This window comes from Salmo salar, chromosome 23 (genome assembly GCF_965601325.2).
Source record: "Salmo salar chromosome 23, fSalSal1, whole genome shotgun sequence".
Taxonomy (NCBI): Eukaryota; Metazoa; Chordata; class Actinopteri; order Salmoniformes; family Salmonidae; genus Salmo; species Salmo salar.
In genome coordinates this window covers 2,935,497-2,962,740 of record NC_138313.1, presented here as the reverse complement: position 1 = coordinate 2,962,740, position 27,244 = coordinate 2,935,497, and the positions used below count along the sequence as shown (strand labels likewise).

Sequence of the window (27,244 nt, the reverse complement as noted above, 5' to 3'; positions counted from 1 at the left end):
CATGTGTGAACAGGGAGTACAGTAGGGGGCTGAGCACGCACCATTGTGGGGCCCCAGTGTTGAGGATCAATGAAGTGGAGATGTTGTTTTCTACCTTCTCCACCTGGGGGCGGCCCGTCAGGAAGTCCAAGACCCAATTGCACTCGAGCTTAATGATGAGCTTGGAGCGCAGTGTATATATACAAAAATACAACCAAGTAATAGACAAATCATTTTTCAAAGAAGAAGCAGGAAGGGTAATAGGAATATATACAGATTAGGAATATGTTGAATATTTAAGTGGTAATGCCTTCGAAGCTGGTGTTTGGAGGATATAATTGGCACGGGTGTTGTTAGGCCTGAGACAAAGTGGCCGGAAAACCATGCCAATATATCCTCCAAACACTGGCTTCGAGGGCATTATAATTTTGAAACAACGGGTAACATATACAAATAATGATTGACATATTTTCATTAAACATTCTTTTGAGAAATGTATTCATACTATTTCATCCTTCCACGAGATATAGTCCCGACACATCTAGGGTTGCTACCCAAGCAGGCTGGTTGTTTGTTCTATCCGTTCGGTTGCTAAAGACATGACCCAGTCGTTCAGTCTTTTTCTTCTGTGTCTATCGACGCGACCCTGTCATTCGTTCTAAATGTTCCATTGCCATACTGGCTGGCAACGTTCTTATCCCTTGCTCGCTAGCTAGCCAACTACGGCTAACTTACAGTCACGTTAAAAAGTGCAGCCAGAATAACAACAAAGTAGCTGCATTTGCATTTGTTTAAGCTGTTTTTCTAGTGACATTTATTTGAATACATCAATAACAATTAGCTAACGAGGTGCAATTTTTCCTGGCATAGAAAATGTGCTCACTCGTCAGGACACTGTTGTTCAGAGGAGCTAGCCAACGACACAGCTAACACAATCACTTCAAACTGAAGCTGAAAGACTGCAAAACTTTCACCTATTGTAATTTACATTTCTTTGTATATATCCATAAAAATTATGCCAGCTGATTCATGTTTTTGTCTTGCTGAGAAACGCTGCCTGCCTGTCTGTCTCGTCCCGACTCCCGACACGTTCATTAGTATGGGACAGCTGGAGATCGAATTTGAGTATTGAAACAATGTTGCAAATGTCGAGAGAAAGACAGCAAGGTTTATACAAATCTCCACTGTTGAAAACTAAATGTTAGTCTAAAAGAAATGTGAGATAATGTCTAGATGCTTTTTATAGTGGGGATCAAGTTTATAAACTGCCTGGCTGGGCTGATGAGACAGTGGATTGCACAGTCAGATGGAACAGAGTAAATAGGCATTTTATCATCAGATTTAGCCTGTGGTATCTTGTGGAATAGACACCTGCTGGAATGCAGTTTTAACCAATCAGCATTCAGGATTAGACCCACCTGTTATATAAACTATCAAATATACTATGACTCCAACAGAATATGCTGGGATGTGCAATAAAGTAAATAGTAGCAGCAGTATTGACCGTGTGTGTGTGTCAGTGAGTGTGTCTCTCTGTGTTGTCTTCCTACCTCCACTGCACTTAACTCTGCTGCAGCAGCTGAGCTGTCTGTGCTACATCTAGCATCACTGGGACTAGAAGATGAGGGGACCGCACTGCCTGTACTGGGCCCAGCAACATCCTAGTTGTGAATGAATAAACACATACAGATTAGACAAAGAATAAAATCACTGAATAAATGCCTTATAGTGGTTCTCAAAGTGGGGGTTGCAAGATTTTGGGGGTTCACATGTGTGAAACTCAGCGGCATTGCAGTTCTTGACACAAACCGGTGTGCCTGGCACCTACTACCATACCTCTTCAAAGGCACTTAACTCTCCTGCTGTGTTCTGGTTCTGGTTTTCCCTCTGAAAAATATAGTTAATTTAATCTGATTGTCATAAGGTTCCATGACTTTGTCCACACAGGGCATCTGAACACACAAAATACATTTTGATATATTTTCATTACATTTTGGGTGTTTTATTTAACTTTTGTACACCTGTGGTGTTCCTGGTCAAAAACGACCGGTCACTAGAAATGAATGGTTGAGACTACAATTAGTGTATAAAATTGAGTTAGTGTATAATTAGTGTATAAAACCCACACACACACACACACACACACACACACACACACACACACACACACACACACACACACACACACACACACACACACACACACACACACACACACACACACACTCCCCTTCTTGGCTTCCATGGCAACCCCCACAGGAACCTTTCCCCAATAGAATCTTTCCCCCACGGGAACCACACCTGTTGGCATTCTCACAAGCAATCGCAACATTGTTTCAATAATATATAGAACTTTTCTTGCAGCTCTGGTATATAAAACCTTTTTGAGGCCTTGCTCACAATTCATTCTGTGGCAGCACAATGACCAAACAATATACTGTATGTGAGGCTCTTGATCATATCATTGATCATGACACTAGTGAGGAGAGAGGCCAGGAAACTGATAGTGAAGATGCATTAGAGGAGGAAGTGTCAGAAGTTGAAGACAACACAGAATATGATCCAGACCAAGAGACAACCGATGTGGAACAATCCATTAATGAGGAAGAGGGCCCTGCTGAAGTTGTTGTTACATTCCGGTCAAAGAATGGGAATTTGTCCTGGTCTTCGTCCCCACCTGAGAGGAGAGGTCGGCTGTCGGCTGAAAATGTTATCAGGATGACCCCAGGGCTAACGAGATACCCCATATCCTGGGTTGATGACATAAAATCCTATTTAAGCATTAGAAATGGTTTCAAAACAAACGTCCTTGTTAAACTTTGACTTTTGAAAGTAATCTGTCATAAATAACATATGTTTCATCTGAGTATTTGTTATAGTCAAAATAATCCAAACATTATGCTTTTTTTTACTCAAAAACGAGTTGTATGAGCTCAGTTCAATGAGGCCTACAGGCCATAAATAGCAAATAGAGGTTCAAAAAATTTAATGTTCACAAGAAGATAAGTTGATAAAAAAGATCTAACACAACATTAGGTGATAATATATGTATTATTATGGATTTATAATCAGCTATGACTGGGAACACAGAATTAATTAACATGAAACTAACACAACAGGAAGGTTAAATCTTTTATCTTGCCCATTCACCCTCTGAATTGCACACACACAATCCATGTCTCAATTGTCTCAAGGCGTAAAAACCTTCTTTAACCTGTCTGCTCCGCTTCATCTACACTCATTGAAGTGGACATCGATAAGGGATCACAGCTCTCACCTGGATTCACCTGGTCAGTCTACGTCATGGAAAGAGCTGTTCCTAATGTTTTGTACACTCAGTGTTTATCTACTATATACTGTATATACTGCTGTTTTGGAGTTTGACTGACAGGGATGGAGTGCATATATATGTTCAGCTTCCAATTTGGAACCCTATTGCATCTGCCTGAGGGGAGAAGCTGAAGCTCTGGGTGGATTACATGGGAGGGTTATGACATTATTTTCCTGGCCTGTCTCATGACTGTTTGTTCATAAGCACAGTCTGCAATGTAGAGCTACCTCACACCTACTGTATCACCTTCATGGCTGTCTGGACCAGGCGATTGATTTGTTATTTTAAGGTAACTGACAAGTTGCCAAACCAGGCTGAAATGCCATAGAATAGAATGCTCTCTATGACAGCCTGGTAGAATAGGATCATGCCCTTCTGTTTGACTCCACAAACCCTGAACCTACGCAGAGAATAAAGACGTTGGACACTAGAGCGTTTGTAAGAGTGGACCTGCGTATTGTCCACATTATGGACCACCACAGGTGAGTGGTCACCAACAGATTTGGGGTCAAAAAACATTTCCACAGTTTGCTGGACATTTAGGATGAGGTGGCGGTCATCACATCACTACACAAACCTTTGTATCTCTGACATATACACAGTAGTGTCATTGTCTATACATTAGACTGAGAATGGCAATATTATCAGAAAACTGGACAATATTGTTATCAGGGTGTCTACTTGTACATTCATTTGTATACTGTGTGAATAGGATGGGTGAACTCTCAGCCTTGGGGGGCACCTCAATGACCTTGGGCTCCTGTTGGTCAGAAATGAGTGATACCACCTGATGGTATAGGGTTTGAATGACATCTGTCTGAGTTTACTGAAGAGGATGTGTGACTGCAAGATGTTAAATGCTGAACTAAAATTCACAAATTGCAGTCGAGCATAGGCCTTGGGGTTCTCCAGATGCTTCATCAGTGCCACGCTTGTATTTGTAAGAAATCTGATACAGGTCCAACAGTGTGTTTAGTCTGAGTGAAGCTTACACACCATGATCGTTTCAAGACAATTAATTACAATGGAGGACAGAGCAACAGGTATACAGTCTTTGTTTTCTTTGGGAGAAGGCTTTTGGGGAAGAGGGGTGATGATTGTTTTCTTCGTGTGAACCGTGTGAGAATGTACAGACCTCTGAAAGACAGGGACCCAGGCTGGTGTAACTAAAGGAATGGCGCTGGCATGTATATAGTATAGTACTGTATATAGACTTTCTTTTTTTTTCTACTGTGTCATTGACTTGTTTATTGTGCTATTGGCTTGTTTATTGTTTACTCCATGTGTAACTCTGTGTTGTTGTCTGTGTCACACTGCTTTGCTTTATCTTGGCCAGGTCACAGTTGTAAATGAGAACTTGTTCTCAACTAGCCTACCTGGTTAAATAAAGGTGAAATAAATAAAAAATATGTATAGCGTCTGTTTTAAGGGCTCCAGAATAATTATGCTAGTTTGTGTTTTTTGCATTGATCTCAACTTCTTTTGTACATAATGCTTCTGCCATAATTTCCTATGACCGAAAATATCTTCTGGACAGCAGAACAATGATCACTAACCTCGGCAGCGAAGGACATACTGCTCAACCGGGACCAGGCCCTAATCCCTGACACTGAGAAGAGGAAAAGACGAGCTCCGTTCGAGATTATTCTATTAATGGGATCTGGATTACCATGACTCATGCGCTGACCGGCTGGCAAGTGTCTTCACTGGCATTTTGAAACTCTCCCTGACCCAGTCTGTAATACCTACATGTTTCAAGCAGACCACCATAGACCTTTTGCCCAAGAACGCCAAGGTAACCTGTCTAAATTGCCCCGTAGCACTCACATCTGTAGCCATGAAATGCTTTGAAAGGTGGGTCAACGCTCACATTAACACCATCCTTCCAGACACCCTGAACCCACTCCAATTCATATACCGCCCCCAACAGGATGCAATCTCTATTGCACTCCACACTTGGACTAAAGGAACACCTATGTGAGAATGCTGTTTATTGACCACAGCTCAGTGTTTCACACCATAGTGCCCTCAACTCATCACTAAGCTAAGGTCCCTGGGACTGAACACCTCCCTCTGCAACTGCATCCTGGACTTCCTGACGGGCCACCTGCAGGTGATGAGGGTAGGCAACAACACATTCGCCACGCTGACCCTCAACACGGGGGCTCCTCAGGGGTGTATACTTAGTCCCCTTATGTACTCCCTATTCACCCATGACTGCGTGGCCGTGCACGACTCCAACACCATCATTAAGTTTGCTGACGACGATGAGACAGCCTACAGGGATGAAATCAGAAACCTGGCATTGTGGTGCCAGGACAACAACCTCTCCCTCAATGTCAGTAAGAGAAAGGAGCTGATCGTGGACTACAGGAAACGGAGGGCCGAGCACGCCCCCATTCACATCAATGGGGCTGTAGTGGAATGAGTAGAGAGCTTCAAGTTCCTCTGTGTCCATATCACTAAGGATCTAGCATGGTCCAAACACACCAACACAGTCATGAAGAGGGCAACAATTTGGCATCCGACCGTAAGGCGCTACAGTGGGTAGTGCGTACGGCCCAGTACATCACAGGGCTGAGCTCCCTGCCATCCAGGACCTCTATACCAGTCGGTGTCAGAGGAAGGCCCAAAAAATTGTCAAACACTCCAGCCACCTAAGCTGAAGCCTGTTTTCTCTGCTACTGCACAGCAACGGTACCAATGCACCAAGTCTGGAACCAACAGGACCCTGAACAGCTTCTAGCCACAAGCCACAAGACTTCTAAACAAAACTGCTAAATAGCTACCTGCATTGACCCTTTTTTGCACTAACTCTCTTGCGCTGACTCTATGCACACACACTGGACCCTACTCACACTCACACATACTTACCCTGACACTCCAACACACACATACACACACTGCATAAGCCCACACACACATAACATGCACACACATGCAAACTGACGCCACACACTCTAACACACACACTTTCACACTCAGCACATAAATGTGTGCTGCTGCTACTGTCTATTATCTATCCTGTTGCCTCGTCACTTTACCCCTACCTTTATGTACAGTACGTAGCTTACCTCAATTACCTTGCACCCCTGCTCATCGACTCCTTACTGGTACTCGCTGTACAGTATATAGCCATGTTATTTTTACTCATTATTTGTATTCATTATTCACTGTGTATGTATTCCTCGTGTCACTAGTTATATGTTTTACCATTTCTTTAACTCTGCATTGTTGGAAATGATCCGGTAAGTAAGCATTTCACTGTTTGTCTACACCTGTTGTCTACAAAGCATGTGACAAATAACATTTTATTTTATTTGAAAGTTCCTCTGCACAAAGCAGAGACGCCATCGGGGCCTGTTGCCAATTTGCTAAAAGACTCTTGTGGCCTCTCTAGGGTTACATTTTAACTTGGGGTCACAGCCATCAATAACAGTGGTGTTGAGCATGTTAACACACTTGGTAGAGAAGTAATGTCAGTCAAACTTTATGTAGAAGTCATTACGTTAATTTGCCATTGTCTTTTCATCTGTTGTGTACACTGCTTTTCTTGTGGGAGTTATATTATTGATGGATTTTATTGTTAAGCCTTGTCCTTGAATACTGTTCATTCTGGGCTGGTATGCTGCCCAATTCTATATGAGTAATTATATTGTCTGATGATAGTAAAATAGATGCCATGAGTTATAATAATCAAACATATCGGTAGGCTGTTTGCTGCCCAATTATTCAAGAGTAACTATAATTATTATTATTGGTAATAAATGAAAAACTGGTAGACTAATAACTGACCTCAAAATAACAATCTTTGCTATATCACACTTACTCAAGTCCTTCCTGTTTGCGCTAGCAGGGTCTAGCCTAGTCAAAAGTAAAATTTCCACTGTTGCATTGCTGGAAGCTATTATTACTGTGACTTGTACTGTACTGTATGGATAATATTCTGTAATAGAAATTAAAGGAGGCCGTCTGCTCTTTTCAAACGTTCTTTATATCAAATAGTGATGTTCATTTACATGTTCCAGATGCTTATCAAAATAAAGAATACTGGTCGCCGGTGTCATGGTCGCCGGGATGTCCTTAAGACATCCACTGTTTGCTTGGATGTTTTTCTACTTTTCTACTGGATATTTATTGCACTTACAGACGGAAAACCTGTCGACTTTACCATGCTGTCTTTTTCCTTATATCTGAAAGCCAATACATTTAATCCCACCAACAAAGGTAGTGATGATTTCAATATTTTCTTTAAACCTCAAGGATCTCTACAGATCGGTGTCCCACCCTCGGGACGGTTGAGCTAATGTGCACTAATGTGATTAGCATGACGTTGTAAGTAACAAGAACATTTCCCAGGACATAGACATATCTAATATTGCCAGAAAGCTTAAATTCTTTTTAATCTAACTGCACGGTGAAAGAATGAAAGAATACCATGCTATTGTGAAAGAATACCATGCTATTGTTTGAGGAGAGTGCACAGTTATGAACTTGAAAAGTTATTAATAAACCAATTAGGCACATTTGGGCAGTCTTGATACAAAATTTTGAACAGAAATTAAATGGTTCATTGGATCAGTCTAAAACTTTGCACATACACTGCTGCCATCTAGTGGCCAAAATCTAAATTGCGCCTGTGCTGGAATAATAGATTATGGCATTTCTCTTGCATTTCAAAGATGATGGTACAAACAAAATACAAAAAAAACGGTTGGTTTTTTTCTTTGTATTATCTTTTACCAGATCTAATGCGTTATAATCTCCTACATTCATTTCACATTTCCACAAACATCAACGTGTTTCCTTTCAAATGGTATCAAGAATATGCATATCCTTGCTTCAGGTCCTGAGCTACAGGCAGTTAGATTTGGGTATGTCATTTTAGGCGAAAATTGAAAAAAAGAGTTGGATCCCTTAAGAGGTTTTTAATCCCGCCATATACCTCTGTGTAAACCAAGCCATAAAAACATTTCCAGGCTTTGGGACGATGCTCACTTGTGAGATAATCAGAAAGATTCATATAAATGCTTTTTTCCATTTATTCTCTCCATTTAAATGAATACAGTTCTGTCCTTGAGCTGTTGTCTATAGTTGCATAAATGCCTTGCCATTTAACCTGGGGGAACGCACACAGTGCATCTGCCATTTCATCTGGTGGCTACTTTCAGCTAGCTTTATCTCATTCTTGATACTATGTCTTATTTTGAGGTGTAGGTGTTTTGACTGATGTCACGTCTATGCTAATATGGTACAAATTTGCCACCTAATCAACAACTAATGAGGTATTTGAGAGACAACAAGTGCTTATTGTGCAAATGTGGTCGTAACAGATTCTAGTTTTGGGAACAGAAAAATTTATTGAGACCAGATGTTTCATCGATGACAAAATTAGAATGTCGGCCCAGTTTCAATTAGTTCCATCCTCTTTCACTACCCGCAACTGGACTTCCTCTCACTACCATGTTCGGTGGTGAGAAAACCTTTTAAACTGATGCTTCACCTTTATAGCCCCTGTGACGTGTTTGGGTTACCCCTTCTGTCTGTGATGCAGGGGTGTCAAACATACGGCCCGCGGGCCAGATCTTAAGACATTAAAACCAGGCCGGATCTGGCCCACGAGTGGGTCCAGAGATATTAGCGAAGGAGGAAATAGGAATCCCATTGGGCAATGAATGGAGCAATGTATAATGCCCTGCCCAGCAGACTGTTGACTAATCGCGTTCATGTTGTCATGTACCACACGTTAATACAATTCCAATGGAGTTTCCCATCTCCTCAACAACAACAAAAAAATTCAGTATACTTTAAAATCACTAAAACCAAATCGAAACTGTGTAGAAATGATAATGTACTATATTCATACAGTTTCTTGACTGTCCAGCGTGCTAATAATCACTAGACAGTCAGAGAGCATCGAAAATTCCAAAAACGATGGATAGAGGACTATTTTGTGCAAATTCTGACTGCAAGGAAATACAAGCAAGGGGCAAAATGAGTTTGACACCCCTGCTGTATAGGCTAAAATATCTACTTGAACATTTGTAGTGATTAGTCGTATTTAGATAACTTTGCTGCTACTATTAAAAGAAAATCTGTTGGCTAGGATATTTGCTAGCAAGCTATCAATGTGCACGATACCTAACAAAGTGGAGTGAGGAGGAAAAAATGATTAAACGTCGATCAAAAAAGCGCCCTTTTCGGAAAGAGATTCTAAGGTTTCTAAAGCACATACAAGCACCTACAAACTCTCAAAAATAACTGAAACTCTGTTTCAAAATATCACATTTGTCCCACGAAACTCAAGTTGTTTGGGAAAAATATTATTTATATTGTATTCTCTTATATTCTTACTATAAAATATATGTGTGTTGACTGTTATCAGGGCAGGGGAATGTAAGTGTGTCTTGTCTGTTAAAGTAACAAAATAAGAAACTATTGATTTTATTTGCATGACAGCCACGTAGCCTATAGGCTGCACAGACTAGTAACATAATTCAACTCAAAATTACTATTATATTATTTTGAAATACATTTTCTCAGTTTCAAAATGTTTCTTTCTGCCCAAACAAATACATGAGTTTCTTTGTGATGGCGTATATTCAATGGATTCATTATAATAAGACACCCACCCCTCACCGGTGCTGGCTAATCACCTTGATGTATACTGTAAATGGCGAATGCCAACAAGAAAGAGGTGAAAATGGAACTGTTTGAAAAGGGATCATATAGACATTGCCTGTTTTTTTTTACAGGCAGAATGCTGTGAAGGTATTATATGGATAGTCATGTTGATTTATGGACTGTCAGTAATATGCAAATAGTTGTCTACTTATGAATTTGACAGCATAGGTGTAATTTCCGCAGCCCCATCATTGGGCTCCTGAGTGTCGCAGCAGTCTAAGGCACTGCATCGCAGTGCTAGAGGTGTCGATTTGTAAGTCGCTCTGGATAAGTCGCTGTAAGTCGCTCCAATTTGTAAGTCGCTCTGGATAAGCGCGTCTGCTAAATGACTTAAATGTAAATGTCGATTCCAGGCTGTATCACAACTGGCCTTGATTGGGAGTCCCATAGGGCGGCACAATTGGCCCAGCGTCGTTAGGGTTTGGCTGGGCTAGGCCATCAGTGTAAATTTGAATTTGTTCTTAACTGACTTGCCTAGTTCAATAAAGGTTAAAGAAATGTACCTTATTGCAAACAAGGTGGAAGGAATGCTGAAATTACAGATTGTGCCTTTAAATGAACAAGATAACCTGAAAATACAAGGGGGCTGTCGTTCATGGCATGGACAATATGCCTTCACATTGGGCTACTCATACAGCAGATAAACTCATACGAAGGGTTGTTGTTACTTGTGGCATTGTTACTTGTGGCATCAAGTCAACAAGGTGAAAGGTTTATACACCAATAGGTGTAGTCGGCCATAAAACTTTGAAGAAAAAGAAAAGTATTAATGGGAAACATGGGAAATGTAGTTTAGACGCAGAGTCTGGGGTCGCCATCATCATGCGTGGTTTTCCCCCGATGTTCAACCAGTGACGATATCAGCAGGCATTAGGTGTTTGTTTTACGAATAAGTACTTAAAGTAGATTTCTTTTTGTTTCGGTTGTTGTTTTATTTGGGCTTTTGCCAGTGTATTTCCTTCCCTTCATCGTCTCCGTTCGCGAGGATCTCAGAGGTAACGTTCGCTATCTGGTTAGCATGCTAAATTTGCTTAATAGTTAGTTACCATGCGGGGTTAAGATATTTCGATATCTAACGTTAGCTAGCTGACAAAAAAAGATACAATGACTTGACTGCTGTCCAAATAATGTTAGATATCGTTACCTATATTGTTTTGATGCATTCCACAAGTGTACAGCGCACGGTAGCTAGCTACGCTAGTTGCTAACTAGCCTATATAGAAGGCCGATTTGGGCCAAAGTTTGGCCCGTAAGGCAGGGGGCTCGTTAAGCCTCGGGTTCGATCACTGAGAGGAGGGCGCGCATAAGAAGTGTGTGTCAACGTCGTCATCTTTATAAGTGCAGTAACAAGCTAGTCAGGTAACGTTAACAATTTAATTTCGACGTAATGCCCGCTGACGTCAGTTATTTTGCTAGCCAGCTATTCATTGTAGACCGAACTAACGTAGCCGGTCATTTGTCCCTCCTACTAGTTTAATGCGTAGCTAAAGAAGCTAGCTAGCTATCTCAGTTTCTGACACATCTCATACTACTAACGTTAGCTAGCTAGGCTTGTTTCTCTTTCCTGCTGCGAAGTGTTGTGGTATGGTACGTTATAGTAGCTAGCTAGCTAGTTAGTTGGTTACCTAGGGATTGTTGGGTTCAAAGGCAGGTCACTTTTTTTGACTAAACGTTAGCTAGCTATCGGTGACTATATTCTGCTCTACTAAGGTAACTGTTGTAACGTTACCTAGCAATCTGTTTTATTCAGGAAGTAAACATAATTTCAAATCCCAAATGTTTATCATAGATAAGCATTGACCCCAACCTTGCCAACTAGTTTTTTATTTATTTATAAGCTGTGTTCATGATAGTGTGGCCTAGTTTGGAATCTCTTCTATATCATCAATATGGTCTATAGGGGAGGGTTATTATAATGAACTATTTGTGCATTGTACCTACCCAATACACTCCCATTTAGTTTTTATTGGCATGCCTAACTCCATAGCGCATGGCTTAAGATACAATGACCAACATTTCAGTTTACTTCCTAAATTGACCCCAACCCTGGTCTGCCAGCCTAACGTGGTTGATTTTTGTGACCTGGTTGTAGGCTGTCTGTTTTGTTCGGGACTGACTAATAGGCCTACCCTCTACCATTCCAGTTCCAATCGTTTTAATACTCACACTTATCTGACCTTTGTCCTTTTCCCTCCGTCTGTCCCTCCATAGAGGAGCTATGTACAACGGCATTGGCCTGACCACGCCGCGAGGCAGCGGCACTAACGGCTATGTGCAGCGTAACCTGTCGAGCGTGCGTGCAAAGCGTCCACGGGACGAGCGCGGTGGCGAGCGGGACGAGAAGGACCGTGAGAGGCTGGAGAGCCAGCTGAACCGTCAGCCCAACGCAGAGATCCTGGAGCACCAGAGAAAGAGGCAGCTGGAGGTCAAGTGTGCAGAGCTCCAGGACATGATGGAAGAGCAGGGGTGAGAGAGAGGGTTGGGTGGATAGGTGTAAGAGGGAGGGGTGGGCAGGCAGGGGGGTGGGGGGGGGAGGGATTTAATTAAGCTGGCCCGGGTTGCACTGGGCTATGGCCCGTCACGTGACCGGACATTTTCAAACTAGTTTCCATTGGGAAGGCAGATGAAGCAAACACAGAATCCTACTCATTACTCCACATGCTTAACCAATGTCACTTTTTTGGGGGGAGGTGATGTTGGCCAGAGCGGGGCCCCTGGTTCAAGCCCTGGAAGCAGCCAAATGAATGAAATCACTTTTCACCCAGTGAAAACTCCAGGCAGCCGGGCCATTTTAATCAAATCCCCTCAGAGTGGGATGGGAGGGACTGAGAGAAAGGGTGAAGCTACTGCTGAGCCGTTTGTGTGTTGATGACAGGTACTCGGCTGAGGAGATTGAAGAGAAGGTGAACAGCTTCCGCATGATGCTGCAGGAGAAGCAGGAGCCGCCTTCAGCCCCTACCGAGAGACCATTGTAAGTACACACCGCCACAGATTTACATTTTTACAATTTAGTCATTTAGCAGACGCTCTTATCCAGAGCGACTTACAGCAGTGAATGCATACATTTCATACATTTTTTTTTTTTTTCTTTACTGGTCCCCCATGGGAATCGAACCCACAACCCTGGCGTTGCAAACACCATGCTCTACCAACTGAGCCACACGGGACCATTACTATAGAGTAATGAAACTAGTGAAACCACAGATCTAGTGATCACTACGGACTAGTGACATTTATACTGCAGACCACCACAAACTACTACAGACCAGCATGGCTGCACAAACTTTAAATTAACTATAATCAAGCTTTATTTATACAGCACATTTCAGACAAGGAAAAAAACTAAGAAAATCGGTGAAAACAAAAACTGAAATATTTACTAAACAAAGTAAGAGGATTAAAAAACAAAAGAATAACAAATAAATAAAAAGTGAACCACTAAAAAGCACCAGAAGGAAAAGTAAAGCTAAAAAGGTATTGTTATTTTTAAGATCTCTTTTTAAAATGTCAAACGTTTCGGCTGCCTTAGATTCTCAGGCAGGCTATTCCAGTGGCTGGTGGCATAGTAACTAAAGGCTGCTTGGCCATGCCTCTTGGTCATAGGCTTTGGTATAGTTAAAAGGCAAGTGCCAGAGGACCTGAGGGACCTACTGGGCACCTAACTTAAAAGCATGTCTGACATGTATTGGGGTGCACAGTCGTGGGTTGATTAAAAAAATCTTAATGTGTTTTAAAACTCACAGGCAGCCAGTGCAGAGACCTTAAAACCGGTGTAATGTGTGCTCTCCATCTGGTCTTGGCCAGTACCCGTGCTGCAGTATACTGTGTGTTTTGCAGTTGACCAATGGCTTTCTTGGGTAGACCAGACAGGAGAGCATTACAGTTGTCAAGCCTGCTTGTAATAAAAGCATGGATGTGTCTCTGTATCAGCCTGAGAGAGAAAAGGCTGCACCATGGCAATGTTCCTCAGGTGGTAAAAAGCTATTTTGGTCACATTCCTATTGTGTGATTTGAAATTGAGAACAATTGAAAATAATACACCAGGTAAAAAACCTTGGTGTTATCTTTATTGCCTGTGAATAAAAATGTGCAGCCAGATACATTCTGTGCTTTGGCTCCAAAAATAAGTACCTCTGTCTTGTCTTGGAGCTAAAATCCTCTGGTGACACAAATGTAAAGTTGTCTAGTCTGCGTAGCAGTGAAAATCAATGATGTGCTTTCTGATAACGCTGCCAAGGGGTTATAGATAGATGGACCGGACCCAAAATCAAACCTTGTGGAACGCTGCCAAGTGATATGTAAACTCAGCAAAAAAAAAGTCCTCTCAACAACTGAGACATAAACTGAAAAAGTTCCACAGAAATTGAATAATGTGTCCCTGAACAAGTCCGTATCTGGTGTGGCCACCAGCTGCATTAAGTACTGCAGTGCATCTCCTTCTCATGGACTGCACCAGATTTGCCAGTCCTTGCTGTGAGATGTTACCCCACTCTTCCACCAAGGCACCTGCAAGTTCCCAGACACTTCTGGGGGGAATGGCCCAAGCCCTCACACTCCGATCCAACAGGTCCCAGGCGTGCTCAATGGGATTGAGATCCTGGCTCTTCGCTGGCCATGGCAGAACACTGACATTCCTGTCTTGAAGGAAATCACGCACAGAACGAGCAGTATGGCTGGTGGCACTGTCATGCTGGAGGGTCATGTCAGGATAAGCCTGCAGGAAGGGTACCACCTGAGGGAGGAGAATGTCTTCCCTGTAAGGCACAGCGTTGAGATTGCCCGCACTGACAACAAGCTCAGTCCGTTGATGCTGTGACACACCACCATGACGGACCCTCCACTTCCAAATCGATCCCGCTCCAGAGTACAGGCCTCGGTGTAACGCTCATTTCTTTGACGATAAATGCGAATCCGACCATCACCCCTGGTGAGACAAAACCGTGACTCGTCAGTGAAGAGCACAGTCCTGTCTGGTCCAGCAACGGTGGGTTTGTGCCCATAGATGACGTTGTTGCCGGTGATGTCTGGTTAGGTCCTGCCTTCCAACAGGCCTACAAGCTCTCAGTCCAGCCTCTCTCAGCCTATTGCGGACAGTCTGAGCACTGATGTAGGGATTGTGTGTTCTTGGTGTAACTCGGGCAGTTGTTGTTGCCATCCTTTACCTGTCCCCCAGGTGTGATGTTCAGCTGTACCGATCCTGAGCAGATGTTTTTACACGTTGTCTACCACTGCGAGGACGATCAGCTGTCCGTCCTGTCTCCCTGTAGCGCTGTCTTAGGCGTCTCACAGTACGGACGTTGCAATTTATTGCCCTGGCCATATCTGCATGCCTCCTTGCAGCATGCCTAAGGCACGTTCACGCAGATGAGCAGGGACCCTGGGCATCTTTCTTTTGGTGTTTTTCAGAGTCAGTAGAAAGGCCTCTTTAGTGTCCTAAGTTTTCATAACTGTGACCTTAATTGCCTACCGTCTGCAAGCTGTTAGTGTCTTAACGACCGTTCCACAGGTGCATGTTCATTAATTGTTTATGGTTCATTGAACAAGCATGGGAAACAGTGTTTAAACCCTTTACAATGACGATCTGTGAAGTTATTTAGATTTTTACAAATTATCTTTGAAAGACAGGGTCCTGAAAAAGGGACATCTTTTTTTTTGCTGAGTTTATCAAACTTCTCATCAGGTCTTGCTTGACTGATACCCAGACTGTTTATCTTATCTCTTAAATATGCCGCAAACTCATCACATTTCGTAGAAGAAACTTCATATAGGTTTGCGGGGATAGGATTTATCGGGCCACCTGGTTGAGAAGAGCAGTCTCGACTTTATTCTGATTCAGTGATCAAGTTAGAAAAATTTCCCCGACTGGCATTTCTAATTGCCTTGTTATATATGCGAAGTTGCTCTCTCAGAATATCATAATGGACCTGCAACTTTGACTTTCTCCATTTCTGCTCAGCCTTTCTGCAAATTCTCTTAAATGTATTAGTGTCATTTTAAATGTACAGTTACGTCATTTAGCAGACGCTCTTATCCAGAGCGACTTACAAATTGGTGCATTCACCTTATGATATCCAGTGGAACAACCACTTTACAATAGTACATCTATATCTTTTTTGGGGGGGGGGGTTAGAAGGATTACTATATCCTATCCCAGGTATTCCTTAAAGAGGTGGGGTTTCAGGTGTCTACGGAAGGTGGTGATTGACTCCGCTGTCCTGGCGTCGTGAGGGAGCTTGTTCCACCATTGGGGTGCCAGAGCAGCGAACAGTTTTGACTGGGCTGAGCGGGAACTGTGCTTCCTCAGAGGTAGGGGGGCCAGCAGGCCAGAGGTGGATGAGCGCAGTGCCCTTGTTTGGGTGTAGGGCCTGATCAGAGCCTGAAGGTATGGAGGTGCCGTTCCCCTCACAGCTCCGTAGGCAAGCACCATGGTCTTGTAGCAGATGCGAGCTTCAACTGGAAGCCAGTGGAGTGTGCGGAGGAGCGGGGTGACGTGAGAGAACTTGGGAAGGTTGAACACCAGACGGGCTGTGGCGTTCTGGATGAGTTGTAGGGGTTTAATGGCACAGGCAGGGAGCCCTGCCAACAGGGAGTTGCAGTAATCCAGACGGGAGATGACAAGTGCCTGGATTAGGACCTGCGCCGCTTCCTGTGTAAGGCAGGGTCATACTCTGCGAATGTTGTATAGCATGAACCTACAGGATCGGGTCACCGCCTTGATGTTAGCGGAGAACGACAGGGTTGTCCAGGGTCACGCCGAGGCTCTTAGCACTCTGGGAGGAGGACACAATGGTGTTGTCAACCGTGATGGCGAGATCATGGAACGGGCAGTCCTTTCCCGGGAGGAAGAGCAGCTCTGTCTTGCCCGAGGTTCAGCTTGAGGTGGTGATCCGTCATCCACACTGATATGTCTGCCAGACATGCAGAGATGCGATTCGCCACCTGGTTATCAGAAGGGGGAAAGGAGAAGATTAATTGTGTGTCGTCTGCGTAGCAATGATAGGAGAGACCATGTGAGGATATGACAGAGCCAAGTGACTTAATCATCCAGGGGGTTCTTCAGTGGGATGTGACCTTTTTCAACTTTACTGGAGCTATGGCATCAATGGTTGCCCTTAATTTGCTATTAAAGTTATCAACTAAATCATCACAAGAGGAAGGCAGAATAGGTGGAGTATTGTTCATACACTCAATAAAATCTTAAAGCGTTTCTTAATAATGCGTTCAGCATTACTCTGTGCTATGGGCAACAAGGTAGTCAGCTAAAGCAACATCAACAATCGAGGATATGTCAATAGAATGCTCCTTGGTAATAATCAAGTCCAGAGTATGGCTGCGGTTATCAGTCGGCCCAGTAACATGTTGGATGAAGTCCATAAAGCTCAAAAGATTCATAAATTCAATGTCCTTGGAGTCAGTCTCTTTGTCAACATGAATATTCAGAAGGCACTCGCACATCTGAGCTATCATTTTTGCAGGTGCATGGTAACAGTTGAATAAAATGAGAGAGAAAAGAATAAACCCGAACACTGCTCTTGATAGTATCACTGCTCTTTAATAAGCTTTATATATCGGCCTCACGGCCTTCGTCAGCTTTTTCAACATGAATATTAAAATCACCAAACACAATGATTTTATCATAGTTCTCAAGGACAATAGTACAGAGAAATCAGTAAAGAAAGTGGGGCAGTGCTTTGGTGGCCTACACAGGGTTATGGCAAGCACTGGTGGCTAAAATTTAAACAGTATAGCATGCTGCTCGAAATACCTAAAGTCGCCAAATGAAATGTCCTTACAGCTGAGCGCATTGGTGAAAATAGATGCTGTCTCCACCCCTTTTCCCTTTTCTGATAGAGTATGAAAAGCTGTAGTCTGGGGGGGAAGCTTCAATAAGAACAGCACTACAGTCTGAAGACAGCCATGTTTCAGTGAGTAACATGCAATCAACTTTGCGCTCAGGAATGTAATGAGGTCATTCACGAGAGGTTTTACTAGTGATTGCATTTAAGGGTGCCGTCCGTATTCAATGTGTGGGCCACTCTTCACCTGGGCCATCTGCCTAGAGGTAATCAATGGAGTAACAACCAAATGAACGTTACAGCCATGTTTTCTGACAGTCTCCAACCTATCAGACTGGTAGGAGATGAGTTTGTATAAACTCACTAGAAAGCAGATAAAGGAACATAAAGTGGCCATTTCTATAGGAGTTGATATGGTTTCCAAGTCCTCTATTGCTTATTATAACAGGGAGAACTGGAGCACTACCAGACCCTGTCTGTCAGTCTCAAACAGTTAGCGATGTTGCTAGAAATTGGAACCCCTGCGCTTAGGGGGATCATATCTCTTTTAAAAAGTGCTGGTTGCGCCCACAAAGACATTCCTGTCATTGCAAAGTTTCTTCAGGTGCTCGTTTAGGGCAAAGAGTTAGCTGAAAAGTTCCAAACCTCTTCGGTAGCTCGGGAAGGGGCCAGAGAATTATCTTCCCTGTGCTAGTGAGAGGTCGTTTAAAAAAAAAAAAAAAGAAGCCTAAAATGAAGGTTGTTTAAACCTACGTGAGTGACGATGGTGTCAATATTGGAGTAGTTGACCAGAACTGTGGGCAGGAGAGAGTTGATGACATGGACACAGGCTCCTGGGTGACAGTGGACCTTAGTCGGTCCACAGACCATAGGCAGGCCAACATCCCTCACCATCGAGCTGCCCACAATGATTGTGAATCCGATGGGGGAAACGACCTGTTGAACTGTGATGGCTGTGGGGGAGGGTGCCACTGGGCCCCGCCGGCTGTTGGTATACACCCATGGTCCGTGCTGACTCCCGGGACTGCTAGGTCCGTCTCAAGCGGGGCAAAGCTGTTTCCTAGCTGGATCGGATCTTCTCAGATAGATGGGTGGCCAGACTGCCTCCCCGATCTCCTACGCCTGTGTCCAGTCTCCCATGGGCCGCGGAGTTGAGCTTAACATCTGTCCGTTGGATTGGGACAGGTCAACGCCGCCTGACTCATCATTAGCTTTGCTATAGAAGGCATTTAAAACTGAGATTCGGTTTGCCTGGGTTACAGCAAGGTTGGTGTACTTAGAAAACAGATTTTTCTTTTCTCGCAGCTGAGCTAACTGCCGGAGGATCTCTTCCCTAAGATGTTTGATGGTGGTGCATTTAGAGCAGACAAATCCCTGTCCATTTTCCAGTTCCACCTTATCTTCATTTTGTGATTGTGTGGAAATCATCTCACACCTGAAGCATTTGTGCCCAGCCATGGATGAAAACACTGGTGGGCTAGCACTGCTAACGTTTGCCTGCTCCGTTTTCATGATGGCTAGCAGCTAACTGGAATCCGGGACACACATTTTCGGTCCCAATCGTAAAAGCAGAACGCATCGCGGAATCAATAGTAATACAAACCGAGTGTAGGCAGTACACTGTTCTGTTGTGCGCTCTGATGACGTCTGTTGCGTGATGACGTGGCTCTTCCAACAGTTGCTGGCCATTGAACAAGGTGGTGAAACACCACTGTTCCACTCTTTGGGGAGTAACCAAGTGTGACAATAGGACCTATTGAACAATGCCGCCCCCCCCCCCCCCCCCTCAGGGCGACAGAGACTCACGCCCTGGCTGCAGCCAATCAGCAGAAGAATGACAAGCTAAGGGCAGCATTCGGCATCGCCACGGACTACGTAGACGGCTCCTCCTTCCACCCGGAGCGCAAGGAGCGAGAGAAGGAGAAGAGGGAGCAGGAGAGGCTGGAGAAAGAGAAGCAACAGCAGCAGAAATACGTGTGAGTCGAGGGTGTGTGTGTGTGTGTGATTCTCCTAGCTAGACTTACTCGTGTAACTCTGATTTTCCTTTGTTTATCCCCTCTTGTTACTTACCATCTCTTTCTCTCTCTTCCCCTCCGTCTCTCTCCCCCTCCGTCTCTCTCTCAGGCTGGTAGAAGAGTCAGAGGACTCGGACTCACCAGCCCGAAAACAGAGCCGTAAGAAGAAAAGGAAGAAAAACAAGAACAGAGACAGGTGAGAGAAGGGAGAAAGTCCTATTTTGTGTGCATGCGTAAAAATAATGCATAGCTTGTTTGATTGACAGATCACTTTACTCTTCTTCAGCTCAGAGAGTCCCTCCCCCTCTCCTCCACGGGTGAAAACTAAAAAGAGGAAAAAGAAAAGGTTTCCATTCATTTTTTCCATTTTGCAGACAGTGAATGGATTTCATGTCCAGCGTAGTTTCATAACATTGGTATTGTTATTTCAGAACATCTAAATTGTAGTGGATTAGAACCTCTTGTGTAAGAGATGTGCATGCTTACAGCTTGACGATCACATGTGCTAGCGAGGACTCATAGGTCTGACACACCAATAAAATGTGCTGGCCCAGAGTACTTAGCACCTCTGAACGTAATTTGCCTACCGTTTTTTACATGTAGAATCACGTGAAAAATGACATCTACAGCGGGCGTTCCCCCAAAACAAAGCGTGCTGAACGATCAACAGACAACCGCTAGATTCACGTTCGGTGTGACGTGTGCGAGCCTTTTACTTTTTTCAGCTTAATGAACAAAGACTTTGTGTTCTCTGTTCTAGGGACAGGCTGGGAAAAAAGGATGACAAAGACAGGTGGGTCCTACAGAAAGTGGTTCAGTGTGTGTGTGTGTTTGTGTGTGTGTGTGTGTGTGTGTACTAAAATACTGTGTTTCCCCTCTCAGCTCCTCAGACGAGAAGCAGGCGTCCAAGAAAAAACGCAAGAGAAGTGAAAATGAGACTCCGCCCCAGGGTAAGACACGGCGCCATAGGAGTGGGTCCTCCAGCTCTGCTCACAGGTACTTCCGGGTCACCAGAGGTCATGACTCACAATTTGGGGTTGTAACTTCCCCTAAATTCCCAGGTTTTCCACAAATCCTCATTGAAGTTACCAAAAATGTGCAACCCTACTCGCATAGTTACTCAATTCTAGTCATTCAATAACTTAAAAGCCAAGGCAGAGTTTTGAGTTGCACCCCATGCTGTTATTCCATCTCTCATGCCTTATCTCCATTTGATCAGCCAATCCCCTCCCCTGCTGAGAGAGAGGCAGCAGAACCAGCCAGTCAAGAGAGCAGAAGAGGGGAGAAAGGGGCTGTCTCCTGACAGGAGGGGTTGTGGTCGCGAGGACGGGAGTCCACAGCGTCCGGGAGGCAGAATGGTAAGACCACCTGTGATTGGTCCGGTGATCAGCTCCCTCTACCATTTCAAAACCTTCTCTCCTGTTTTGTGACAATTCGGCATAATCAATGGCCTTCAGCACTCTTGCTCATTATCCTTTTTCCTCTCACCTCACTCTCCTTACCTCCTTTTCCCCCTCCTTCTCTCCCTCTCAGAGATCTCCCAGGTATCACAGCTCCCCTGAACGCCGACCGAGGGCAGACAAGGAACGGGAGAAGGAGCGACTGAAGGACAAAGAGAAAAAAAGAGAGGAGCGTGAGAAAGTGAAGCCTACAAGAAAGAGACACGACTCCTCTTCCCCCTCTCCTCCTCGACTGGAACGAGAGAAAGCCAGGCGCTCCAGAAGTGGAGAGAGAAAGCGAGAGAAGGATAGAGGAAAGGAGAGAACAATGCTGCAGAGGAGCAGAGACGACTCTTCATCCCCCTCTCCACCCCCGAAACACCCGGACACCAGGAAACGGAGGAGCGGAAAGGAGGACAAACCACAAAGACGAGACTCATCTTTGTCTCCATCTCCAGAAAAAGAGGGAGCAAGGAGAGGAAGGAGTGGAGAGGGGGAGCGTGGAAAAGAAAGAAATGTCCCCCCCCGAGCCCCAGCTGACAGAGAGAGGGGGAGAGGGAATGAGAAAGAAGGATCTCTCCCTAGTCGGAAAAGCGATGGAGGGAGGGGTAGAAACTCATCCCACGACTCCACATCCCCTGTCTCTCAATCACCTCTCACTAATGGACGACAGAAAGAAAGGGAGTGTGAGGGAAGGACAGAGAACGAGTGGAAACCGGAGGAGAGGGGTAAAGGGAGGGAGAGAGAATTGAATGAAGAGAGGGAGAAACAAGATGAGCGGAGGAAGCAGGAGAGTGAAAGGGAGAAAGAGAGGGAGCGAGACCGAGATGGAGGGAGAGAGCGCGAGAGATCTGGCAGACTGTCTTCTACTCAACAACATCCGTCTATCTGTTTGTCTGAAGACCTCCCCGTGGAGCGAGAGGGGGAGAGGGGGGCAGTAGAGAGGGAGCGAAAAAGACAAACTGAGGAGGACAACAGGCGGGAGAACAGAGACCGAAGCCTGCCGGAAAAGGAGCAAGAGAAGGAGAAGCCGAAAGCGAAGGAAAGCAGCAGTAGCAGCGGGAGTGATAGCGACAGTTCTTCCTCATCCTCCTCTGGCTCATCATCTTCATCCTCCGACGAGGGAGAGAAGAAAAAGGGAACCATGGCGAAGAGCAGCCCAGCGAAGAAAGCCCTCATCTCTCCTCCCGCCGTAGGTGCCGCCTTCCAGAGGTATCTGGCCAATGGGGGCAGAGAGAGCGCTTCAGAGAGTGACGAACAGAGAGCTACAGGGAGAGAGAAGGAACGTGAGAGAACGGGAGGAGGGGACAGGTTCATGCTCTCTGAAAGGCAAAACCCGCCCCCTGCTGCCCAACGCTACCCCTCCACAGACAGAGAGAAGGCGCGAGGGAGGGGACAGGAGAGGTACAGCCCCACGGAGGTAGAGAGCTCCAGCCCTCCACCCTCTCCTCCCAGAAGAGGAGCCCCCCGAGGCGAGAGGTACGCCCCCACTGAAGTGGAAAGAGAGAAGGAGCGGGAGAAGGAGAGAGAGGGAGGGGTGAAGAGCCAGGCCAGGAGGGCAGAGAAGTACAGCCCCTCTGAGCAGGAGTGGGAGAGGAGGAGGGCACCCTCCCCAAAAGCCCCCGCAATAGCAGTTGTCCCACGGCCCTCCCCTCCTCGCCGCACCCCCCCACGGCAGTACCAGGACCCCCCCAAACGCTCCCCCAGCCCTCGACGACAAGCCACCACCCGGAGAGCCTCGCCTCCTATCCGCTCCCCGACTCGCGCCTACGTACCACGGCGGAGCCGCAGCCGGGAGCTAAAGCACAACCGAGAGAGGCAGAGAGCGAGGGATAGAGGAGGGAGGGATCGCTCCAGAGACAGAGGAGCCAGGAGGAGCAGGTCGAGGAGCCCCAGAAGACGCAGTCCCCTCTACAGGTAGGACCAGGACCTATTCACAACAAATCAGACGCAACTCAACTATACACACATCAAACATCACACACAGTGCGAACATAAATCAATAATAACTTGATTCAAATCTGCCAAGACCTCAGAATGCCAAACCAGATTCTGAATTGTTTATTTAATTTGTGTATTTACTTTCTCGTCCCTCAGGTCTCGGCGATCCCCCTCACCCATTCGACAAAGTAGAAGCAGCCTCTCGCTATCCAGAGAAAGGCGGAGAGACCAGGAGAGAGAGAAGAATAGAGAGCTGGAGAGAGCGAGGGAAAAAGAGCGGCAACGTGAAAAAGAGCAAGAGAGGCGAGAGCGCCAACCTGTTAAAGACGTCCCCCCACCCCGTCGCGCTTCCTCTTCTGGTTCTTCTTCTTCTTCCTCATCCCCCTCTCCGGCCCGAGAGAGGAAGGAGCTGCCTGTAGAAAAAGTGATGAAACCAACAGTGGAGAAAGACCGAAGAAGTGATAGAGAGGAACGAGAGAAAGGGGTAGACAGAGGAAGGAAGGCTCGTTCCATACCCTCACCGCTCCACTCCAAGGAGACCAGTCCCCTTCCCAGCCAATCAGATATCAGAGCCCACCCCAAAGAAACACGTCACTCTGACCCACCCCGCTTCAGGTCGCCACAGGCCCTCAGCCATTCAGAGACCAGAGTATCTCTACGAGACACCTCGAGGACCCAATCTCCTCTCCCCTCACGCGGCGCTGCCGATCCCTCAGACCGACCAGTCCGGACTGAAAATGGTGTGAGCGAGAAGGGGGCCAAAGAGGGAAAAAAAGGAAAGTTAGGCAGCCCCAGCTCTTCATCTTCTTCTTCCTCCTCCTCATCTTCCTCTTCATCAGACAGTTCTGACTCTGATGCAGAGCAAGGAAAAGCGTAAGGAGGGGTGTTAAATGATTGACATATTTTACATTTGGATCACATTGCGGATAGAAATGCTGTAAATAGAGCTGACATGATTCCTCTCTTTACAATGTCCCCCTCTCTCTCTCTCCCAGAGGTGACAGGATAACGACTGCCCATAGCTCCTCCTCCTCATCCTCTTCTGAAAGTGAGAAGGAAGACAAGAAAAAGTGGTAACCAAAAAGACTAGGACCACCAGAATTGATGTTGACATAATGTTAACTATTTGTTATAGATCTATTATTTCCATTGGTTCTTGACCCAGAACTCATATACTGTAATGTTTCTAGTTATGATGTACATCTAATTGAAGTCATGGAAATGACAATTATTTATTATCTAATGTTATTCAAAAAGTCTGGAATATTTCTGGAACATACAGGAACCAGTAGATATGACACCTCATCTTTTCCAGCCCAGCGCAACCTCAAAGAGTGCCAGCTGACTCGCTGAGAGACTCTCGCTCTCTCAGCTACTCTCCACCCAGACAGAGGCGACCTGCACCTTCTCCACCCACCCGCAGGTCAGTAGTCAACTGGCCAATTTGAAGGCAAACATATTTTTCTGTGTTCCTGTAGGGAAAAACAGACTAATCTTTAAAATGATTGACTCCAACAGAAAGTACAGGTTTCGAGAAATAAGTACATGTTAATGTTTTGCGGGAAAATGTACTTGCAACAACTGATGTGATTCTCACCTTGCCATCTTAAGATGTATGCACTAATTGTCAGTCGCTCTGTATATGAAGTCTGCTAAATGACTAAAATGTAAACAAACTATTCTAGCAACTACTGTGTATGTCAATCATTATTGTGGAGTTATCTGTACTGATTTATTGGGTTATTCTCCCCCTCTTTTCTAGGAGTGGCAGCAGACGGTCCCCAAGCCGATCACCAAGCAGTAGGAGAAGAAAATGATCCTTCTCTCTGAAGTGTAACTGCCACTTTCCCTCCCCCTTCCTCCATCCAAACACTTCTGGGCTGTTTGAACTGGACTGTACCATTTGGATATTAAAGGGAGGGGAAGTTAAGGACATTTGATCTGTGAATGACTGAGTGAATTAAGCTTTGTTGTTGATTCTGTGGCATGAGGATAGCACCACAGGAAGAAAGCGTTGGCAGAATTTGAAACCCAACAGAGACCAAGAGGTCTGCTTTTAGTCAAGCGTTTTTGTACATTTTGTTTTATGCTGTACTGTAAGGAAGAAATGTAACTGTAAATGGTAGGTGGAGAGTCCATGATAGGAAAGTCAAGCACAGAAGCTTTCCAGACTCAAAACAGTGCACACCCACACAGTCCTATTCAATTATCTCAAAACAACAAACATTCACTGCACATTTTCTTCCCCTCTGTATTTGTGTTGATCTACATGTAGATATGACCCATCTGTGTTTTGGTTATTGCCAATGGATTATGTGCTGTTTCCATGTTGATTAGAAACTGCAACTCATGGTTTGTTTCTCTTTGAAAATAATGAATGATAATAAAAAGTTGTATCATTTTTGTTGGCAGTGATTAATTTTCAACCATTCAATTATTTTTAGGTTATCTCTGCAACATTGAACTAAAATGTTGTGTCATTTTATGTTAAATGCGTCTGTCCACAACGGATTAATTTGTAAGTAAAAACAAGTGCAATTACCAACCAGGTTTCCATCCAACCTTTTTATGCGAGTTAAGTACATGACAGGCCTGATGGAAACAACATTTGTTGGGAAACTTTCCAAATGTCGACAAAACGAAATACGCTAGACAAGGTGCAAGAAATGTAGGGGGAACGCTTTTATGCACAAATATCGATATATCTAAGTACATTTGGGAGTCATGACAACGACTAGTCGCAAGCATCTCGAAGGGTGCAATTCAGGGCATGTGCAGGAAACCCTCTATTTCTATTGGTCAATTTTTTATCTTGGACAGGCGGGGGCAGTACAGTAGGTGGCGTTAATGCACAATAACGTTGGATGCCAGCCACAGCTAAACTCCATAGGAGTGCACTGTTTTCCCGCGGTAGTATGGGGGGTGATGAAGGTCATAAATAATACTCGTGAAGGTACTGATACCTCTCACGAAGTCACCTAACGTCTTCCTAGCGCCATAAAATACCGTCATGAATTAACATGGACTGTCATTAGAGACAAGTTTTTTTCTAAGGCGTCAAACTGCCGACACGTTCACGTCATGTAGACGTTGCTATCACGTCGCGTAACGTGGCACTGACACGTCACGTGTCAGTTTATTTTTTATTTTATAAATGTTATTTTCATTAACAATTCAATACAGAAAGTACATGAGGGAACACAAGTGTATATATAGATTATATACAATGGACAATTGAGCTGGGGGTACAATATCACATTACACAAGGACCTTAAGTGTACAAGGACCTTAAGTGTACATCATTAGTATTAATTTGAGGCAAGTTCTGAAGACACCTAGTAAAAAACTGTGACATAGTGGTAGTAACGTTATATCGTCGAAATCCATAGATGCTATCCGTGTAATAGCTTGATTTCTAAATATATATTTGACGTTACCAGTGAATGCAGTTTTTGTGAACTAGAAACTGAATCTATTGAACACTTATTCTGTAATTGTTTATATAGTGAAGTATTTTGGACTGATGTAAAACTATATCTTAGCCGCAAATTGCATACAACCATTGATATTACTAAGTTTGACATTATTTTACTACACTGATTCCACAATTGAACGTGAGTATGTCATAAATCTCTTTATTTTATTAGGAAAATCTTTCATCCACAAATCAACATTTATGAAGAAAAAGCCCCTTTTCTTAATTTTTTTATCTGATTTGGAACAGTACTTAGAATCTTTAAAACGTATACAAAACAATATGTCAAAAAAATGTATTCGATATATGTCTGTATTTGATTTAATATAATAGTTTTTTTATTTTTCTCTAATTTCTTTGGATTCCCTCTGGCTGTTATGTTATGTTTATGTTTTGCATGTTACTGTTTTGCATGTTACTGTTATTTACAACAAGTTAAATAAAGATCTGTGCAAACTAAAAAAAAAAAAAAAAAAAAACGTTATATCGTCGATAACAACTAGACTGACTTCCGTTCTATAGTATGCGCCACAGGAAATTGCCACGCCGGTAGGAAGTGTGTTTAGAACTTCGATCATTTTTTT

At 44.3% G+C, this 27,244-nt stretch overlaps 1 protein-coding gene across 5 annotated transcripts; it reads left to right on the top strand.

Moving 5' to 3' along the window:
* Window positions 1-10,638: 10,638 nt before the first annotated feature.
* LOC106583906 (uncharacterized) lies at window positions 10,639-25,586 on the top strand. 5 transcript variants are annotated; one of them, XM_082967877.1, is made up of 14 exons: window positions 10,639-11,006; window positions 12,206-12,460; window positions 12,870-12,965; window positions 19,581-19,766; window positions 19,915-20,001; window positions 20,092-20,151; window positions 20,566-20,598; window positions 20,688-20,801; window positions 21,025-21,163; window positions 21,339-23,161; window positions 23,342-24,058; window positions 24,181-24,258; window positions 24,501-24,608; window positions 24,948-25,586. In XM_082967877.1, the coding sequence occupies exons 2-14, from the start codon at window positions 12,213-12,215 to the stop codon at window positions 25,000-25,002; spliced, it is 3,744 nt and encodes a 1,247-aa protein (XP_082824003.1). In that variant the 5' UTR covers window positions 10,639-11,006; window positions 12,206-12,212; the 3' UTR covers window positions 25,003-25,586. The 5 variants fall into 5 exon arrangements, with proteins under 5 accessions (XP_082824003.1, XP_082824005.1, XP_082824002.1 ...); XM_082967876.1 differs by having other exon boundaries at window positions 10,640-10,989; XM_082967878.1 differs by lacking the exon at window positions 10,639-11,006 and adding an exon at window positions 11,235-11,353.
* The last annotated feature ends 1,658 nt before the right edge of the window (window positions 25,587-27,244 follow it).